Raw genomic sequence first — 7,239 nt, forward strand, 5'->3', positions numbered from 1 at the left:
TACGCAGTCTTCTAGGCCAATCCAGCCCACATCCTGCCATTTGATCCTTTAGGTCAGGGTAGTATTTAGGATGTGCAATCTACCCACACTAAAGGCTCAAGGAAATAAAGCACTTCTAATGCTACAGGGACAACTTGTGTCTATTTTTAGCTCATAAACCCTCAATTGGAGGCCTCTTCAAGGCTTTATCGTTCCCTAATCCATGTTGTCTCATTTATAGTACTTTTATTTCCAGATTCAAATATGAGCAAAAAAGTAAAACAATAACAGGAACTAAACAGTTTAGTTCTGTGTGATTTATTTCCCAAATGGACTTGCCACTTGATCAAGATTGAAGTAAGATTTATACACTGAGAGTCAGATTTGTCCATCAGATTACCAGGGCAACCTGCATCTTGAGAAAGTGGCTGTTCCTCCAGCTGATGGGGTTCCAGGTTGGAGTGTTAGTCTGTGTTTCTGAAGATTGTATATAGAAGCTCATAGGAGAAAAATGCTTTTAAAATGACTGTCTTTTTCACACGAAGGTGGGAAGCCACAGGCTTTGGTGACTGGCTGTTGGCTTTGAACTGAAGCTCTTGTACCCACTATCTGTCTGACTGATATACTGCATCTCGGGACTCAGTTTCTTACTCTCTAACATTGGAAAGATTCAAAGTGTTTGTGAACACTCAATATAAATTATAATAGGTACTTTATCTTTATTTCACATGCTGTCCAAAGCACATGGCAATCAACAGTAGCTGCTGTCTGTTGAACTGTTACTTCACACTACCCACCCAGCAAAAGGTTCACGTAACACCATATTTAAACATGCATAACAAACCCTGTCTTCAGAGAGGTTAAGGCCCACCATAGAGAGCCTGTGGAAGAGTGAAAGTCTAGGCCAGGAATAGTGTGGGTGTTTCATGTGCTCATATTTATTCAACATATATTTATCAAACACTTACTGTTTTAACCACTGTATAACACTATCCTGCAGAGGTATCTGATTATCTTTCAGTTAACACTCAATACTGGTACTTCTCAAATCACAAAGACATTTATTTCATAATCAAATGAAGTCTTCACTCATGTTAATAATAATATTGATTTACATGTTACCCTTTTTGAGTCAGGGTCTCCATGTAGAGCCCAGTTTGGCTTTGAACTCATGATCATCCTGCCTCAGCTTTCTGAGTGCTGAGTATTCTTCCCTACAGTCGTCATTCATGTGACACACTTTTTCCAGCTAACATGAGAGAGGAGGGTCCCACACATTCTCTGTGGACAGCGTCCCATCTGTGTGGGAGGTGAGATCAGTACAGACAGTAGATGCTTTATTTCCTCAGATGGATTCTCTCCTTTAATCCTCACAGTACTCAGAGAGGTTCTGTTATTGTCTTAATGAGAAACTTCCAGATTACAGAATTTCTGAGACTAGGTGGGATGGGGCAGCTAAATAACTTCCTGTGGGCAGTGGAGTTGGAATTAGGGTCTAGGAAATACTGGAGGCCTGAGTTTTTCAGTTAGTGGAGTTTTTCTGTTTTTGTTGTGTAAGCAGAGTTGAATTTTCCCTAAATGTCATATGACACCATCCTGCTCTACTTCAGCAACATCAGAAGCTAACGTGCTCCACTGTCAGGTGGCCCCATTATCGCCCCCAAGAGCCCCTGTACTCCCTCTGGGCTGTGACTATTTTCTTTACTGTCATCAGAGAACCAAGCTAGGTGTGCACACAGTAGGAGCACAATACAAGTCTGGGTAAGGAAAGAGGAAAGGGGAGTGGGAAGGAGGTGGGAGCAAGTGACTACCCCAGAACAAGCTGCAAAGGCTGCTCACCTTCAGCTTCTGTCTTTCCACCTCCACAGACGAGCGCACCGACTTCATTTCCACAGTGTGCTTCTTCACCAAGTCCTCCAGGCGCTTCCCCAGCTGCTCTTGGAGCTGCTGCTTCTCCTCTTCAGCCTGATGTCTGACTTTACGCAGGTCTTCTTCATATTTCTGCTTCACGCGTTCTATTTCACCGCTTGCTTCTTTCTTGGTCTGTAAAGGGAAATAAACCTTTGTAAGACTGCTGGGGAGAGATGAGGCCCACATTTCTTTCCTACATTTATATACTGATTTCATAGCAAGTATCAGATAGTGTGAAACATTTTACAAGACTATATATTTGATATTTGTAAGAGATTTTACTGTGTATACCATTGGAAGAGAGCTCTCTAGAATACCAACTCTGTCATAGGATGGTCCAGCCCACAGTATAGTTTCTAAAGAACCTATTGTATTGAGTGGAAATAGGATCTAAGCAATGCCTATTTTCTCTGGTAAATAGAAACTTGGGAAAATTCTGCCACAGTCTTGTTCTCCTAGGTTTGAATGGCATGGAACTGGCAAGAAACTAGTCAGGGGCTGGAGAGATGGCTCAGTCGTTAAGAGCACTAGCTGCTTCTCTAGAGGACCCAGGTTTGACTCCCACTCTCCACATGATGTCTCACAACCATCAGTACCTCCGAGTCTAGGGGATCCAATGCCCTTTTCTGGACTTTGCAGATATCAGGCATGCAAGTGGTACCCAGACATAAATACAGGCAAAGCATCCACACACTTAAAATAAAGTAAAAAGAACTGGTGAAGTCCCGACTCTCTCTTCATCTACCCCTGAATAATGGGGCTTGAGGTTCCAAGTGGATCCACCAATGTTAGGGGATGGCCTCTACTTGAAGCTCATGCCAACCTCCTGTGACTTTTCCACCCCCACTTTTATCAGAAGCTACCTGTGTTTCTGAGCCTCCTTCACCACAGTGACACAGCTTGGGCAAGCCTTGGTCCTGCTGAGGGTGAAGGCTGCAGGCTTCCAGGTCATTGGTTTTCCTCAGGACTTCCTTCTCAGTCTTCACGTCATCTGCAAGGGTAAGTTTCAACATCAGTTGAGACACTCATGTCCAAGGCCTTCTGAATGTAGGTCTGCTGCTCACCCATCCTGCTTACCACGCCTCTGTGTAGTCCCTGCTAGAAGACATCCCTGCAACCCTCAAGTGTGGTCAATATAATGATTCTAATCTTCATTCCAAACAGTATCCTGAGTTTAAATAATGGCCACATTCTGCCTTCCTGAATAAAAATGTTATCTCATCTTCCACGAGTTTAAAAAGTTGATCATGTTTTCTAGTATATGTATATTCATGAATGTTTAAGGAGAACTAATAGATATAACTCTCTCTCTCTCCCTTCCTGCCTTCCTTTCATTCCTTCCTTTCATTCCTTCCTTCCTTCCTTCCTTCCTTCCTTCCTTTCTCTTTCTTTCTTCTTTCTTTCTTTCTTTCTTTCTTTCTTTCTTTCTTTCTTTCTTTCTTTCTTTCTTTCTTTCTTTCTCTCTTTCTTCCTTTCTTTATTCCCTGTACCTATTTCTAAACATTATTGTTTTAAACCCTGTGTTTCCAACATTTTAAACCTCTTCTCTTCACCTTTCCAGCCTAGGGAATTTCCTCCCCCCCGCCCCATGACACCTTGGTCCTCTGCTCCCTGGGCCACACCCCTATCCCAAAGCATCATGGGCTACAATGGAACCATATCTCAAGCTTCCCAAAGACAGAGCCCATGTTTCCTGCCTTTGCCATCAACCCTGTCATAGGTCAAGTCTTCAAGAACTTTTGGTTGTGGAATCCTATATAAAGACACTTAGAGTTAGATGTATTTAGATCTAAACACTAGCGTTCATCACCAGACATTTAGTTGACCTTCAATCAGCCATTTATCCTCCCTTGGCCTCACTTAATCTTCTATAACATGGGAGAATGACACCTGTCTCACAAAATTATTGGGAAGACCCAGTAACAGAACTGTGTGAAATGCTGCTAAAATTACAAAACCCTGATCAGTCATGCAGAAGAAAAAGCAAAAATGCAGGCATCATGGACAGCACTGTGAGGGTAAGGAGTCCCTTTGCATCAAATCTTTTAGACATCTGGCCTGTGCAGCTCCAGGCAAGGAGCTGGTGTTGACTTATCTGTACCCAGAACAGTTTTGATTTATCCTCTTAGCAGGTCTGATACAATGGCCCTGTTCCTGCTCCCTCAGTCTAGAGACTGTCCCCCAGCACCAGACCAAACCTGGTGGCTAGTCCTCCATTTGAAAGAAATCAATCCGGGGCATCTCACCAGCTTTCGGTGTCACGTGACACTCCTGGAGCATCAACCTGTCTTTGGCAATAGCCAACTTCTCGCCCAGTTTTCTCGCGGTGCTCTTCAACTCTGAATTCTCCTGCCGAGCCTCCCTCAGCTGCACGTCGAGGTCCTAAACAGAGGGAAGGTCTCAGGTTTCTGACCGGGGATGCCAAGTGCCCAGAAGAGCTGCTAGATCTGAAAGGTGGCTGAGGAGGGCACAGCGGGGGTCAGGAGGTTCTAGAATTAGCAGCTCCGGGGGCAGCAAAGCCTTACCCACCCTCCGATGGTAGTGTGGCCCTGGGCAAGTTATTTATCCCTTCTCCAGAGAGGACAGGATAAGATAAAAGTATGAAGAAAATACTCGGGGAGTATTAGAAATGCTAGCTGTGGTTTTGAGAGATGGAGTCCTGTGTTTCTGTAGGGCTTACAAAACTGACTCATCAATGGCTCTACTCTCTTTGAACAAAAACGTCCTAAGGGTTTTAGGAGAGTCAAGTTTTTTTACAGAATGAACACACAAAATTTGAATAATTTAGAATTAGACTTGTCAGAGTTGAAAATTTTACAGTGCGGCCACCTGGGTCAGGCATTCAGTGCCCACCCCCATCCTGGGATTATCTTCTCATCTGTAAACTGTAAGGTTTTGTGCTCTCTGAGGTTAGGGACAGTCTAGCTCACTGTGCATCCCCTGACCATAAACCTAGACCTAGTCCAAAGTAAGTATTTAATAAAAACTTGTTGAATGGACGTGGGAGAACTGATATCAGCAATAATACCGACCATGGTGGAACTGGAGTGCTTAGCACAGTCCCTGGCTAGTGGTGGGTGTCTAGAAGTAGTCTTTGCTTATTATCCCCTGCGGAGGAAGAAGAGGCTTACCTGGATCCTTTCTTTCAGCTTCTGGGCATACTTCTTCAGGTCACTTATCTTGCGCCCTCTGTGTTCCAGGTCCCCTTCCAGCTTCCTGACCTGAGCCTGCAGGGCCGACTCCTGGACCTGGAAGTTCTTTCGAAGGCCTGACTCTTTCTCCTGCCACTGCCATAGGGCCTCGCTGACGGACTGCTGCATGGCCTGCCGGATGGCCTCATTTTCCCGCTCATAGGTGGCCTGTAGCTCCTCTGCTTTGCGGGCGTAATCCTGGCTCAGCTGCTGGTTCTCAGCTCGCAATCGCTCCACTTCCAGCAGGACCTGGTGCATCTCTGGTCGCTGGCCGGATTCTGCTGTGGCATCGGGGCTCTCTTGGGATAGCTGGCCCCACTGGGGGCCCTCATGACTGGTCAGCAGCTGGAGTCTCTTCTCATAATCAGCCTTGAGCTCCAGCATCTCCTTGGAAAGTATCAGGACTCGCTCAGCGTGCTCAGCTTCCACGCGAAGTTCTCTCTCTTTGGTTTCCAACTTACAGGAGGCTGACTCAGCCAAGGCCTCTTGGGTCAGCCTCTTCTGCAGCTCCAAGGCACTCTCCAGGGTCTGGATGCGCTTTAGAAGCACCTCTGCATCTTCACTGGTGCGTTCCTGTTCCTGCAAGAGCCTGGCCCTGGTTTCAGCCACTGCGTCCTGGAGCTCCTCCTGGTGGGCTTCCCTTAGTGACTCTGCACTGGCCTCTGCCTCATCCTGGCGAGTATTCAGGGCATAAATTACCTGCAGGACAGCAGACAGAGCACAGTTAGGGCAAGCAGGTGGTGCATGGGAGGGTGATTGTGACCAGAGATGCTTGGCATCATCGACATGAGATCCTGTCACACATGCAGTGCCTGAGAAAAGGATTTTCAAGGTGGCCATAACTTGGTATATTAGAAATGGTTCCCAGGAGAAGCCAGTAAGGGAGCAGGGAAGTGAGACAGACAGGTGGTGGGACCAAGGTCAAGGAGTGACAAGCACAAATATTTGGGAGGGAATTTTTGGTGGAACTGTATAGAGAATCTCCTGGGTACAGTGGGAATCCAGGGAAGGGTTTTAAAGGAAAGAAACGATGTGACCTCATTTGTTAAAAATAATGCTCTGAGATACAAAAATCCAATAAAACCTTAGAGAATTGAACCCAGCAATATACTTAATAGGCACAGGGGAAACATTTAAAAAAACACAGCATCTTTCCTTTTTTTGAGAGAAGATTTCTCTGCATAGTCCTGGCTGTCCTGGAACTTGCTTTGTAGAACAGAGTGGCCTTGAACTCAGAGATCAGTCTGCCTCTGCCTCCTGAGTGCTGGGATTAAAAGTGTGCACTACCATGACTGGAAAAACCATTATCTTCCTATGAGTAAAAAAGACAATTTTTACATAGCAAACTATAATTTGAAGGGAAACTCCTCAACTTGACAGATCACATCTATGAAAACCCATGGTTAATAACCATACTCAACCAGGCAGTGGTGGCTTGAGCCTTTAATCCCAGCACTCAGGAGACAGAAGCAGATGTAAGCTCAAGTCCAGCCTGGTCTACACAGTGAGTTCCAGGACAGCCAAGGCTACCAAAGAAATCCTGTCTCAAAAAACAAAACAAAACAAAACAAACCGAAATTATACTCAATAAGAAAGAGTGAATATACTTTCTTCAGAAGATCAGGAACAAGGCAAGGATTATCTGTCCACTCTACTCCTAAAACAAAAGAAAGACAAACGATGCTTGGCATGCCAAGTGGAGAATGGTATGGAAGGGCCTTAGAACCCATGCCAAGCCCAAGAATTGAGAATGATGCCCGGGAAGTTGATTTGGGAAACAGATAGATGTTGACTGAGATTTAAAAAATCTGTAGGAAGAAAGATCTCTGCAAGGTTTGAGACCAGCCTGGTCTACACAGTAAATTCTAGGCTATTCAGGGCTACATAGCAACACTCTGCCTCAAAATAATAATGATGATGATGATGATGATAATAATAATACCCTAAAAAACTGAAGGTAGTCTGAGTGTGGTGAAGAAAATCCGGAATTGTGCTTGGCAGTATTTGATAAGCCTCTAGACATAACTGGTGGAGAAGACACCAAGGCGGGAGCTCAGAGGGGAAAGTCTGAGAAGGACTGCGGAATGAAAAGTTACACAGTGGCCGCTGTTTGCTACAAAGGGGTCTAGAATATATCGGTGTGTAAGTGGAGAATGAC

At 45.1% G+C, this 7,239-nt stretch overlaps 1 protein-coding gene across 1 annotated transcript in view; it reads right to left on the reverse strand.

Moving 5' to 3' along the window:
* Fam184b (family with sequence similarity 184 member B) overlaps positions 1–7,239 on the reverse strand; it is a 100,506-nt gene that overhangs the window by 47,900 nt on the left and 45,367 nt on the right. Inside the window, exons 2-5 of the mRNA XM_059275848.1 lie at positions 5,022–5,780; positions 4,137–4,272; positions 2,754–2,881; positions 1,819–2,022 (exon numbers count right to left, since the gene is read on the reverse strand). Of these exons, the coding sequence (XP_059131831.1) occupies positions 1,819–2,022; positions 2,754–2,881; positions 4,137–4,272; positions 5,022–5,780 (1,227 nt within the window). The remainder of the gene's footprint in view (positions 1–1,818; positions 2,023–2,753; positions 2,882–4,136; positions 4,273–5,021; positions 5,781–7,239) is intronic.

Source organism: Peromyscus eremicus, chromosome 10 (assembly GCF_949786415.1).
Source record: "Peromyscus eremicus chromosome 10, PerEre_H2_v1, whole genome shotgun sequence".
In the NCBI taxonomy this organism is placed as follows: Eukaryota; Metazoa; Chordata; class Mammalia; order Rodentia; family Cricetidae; genus Peromyscus; species Peromyscus eremicus.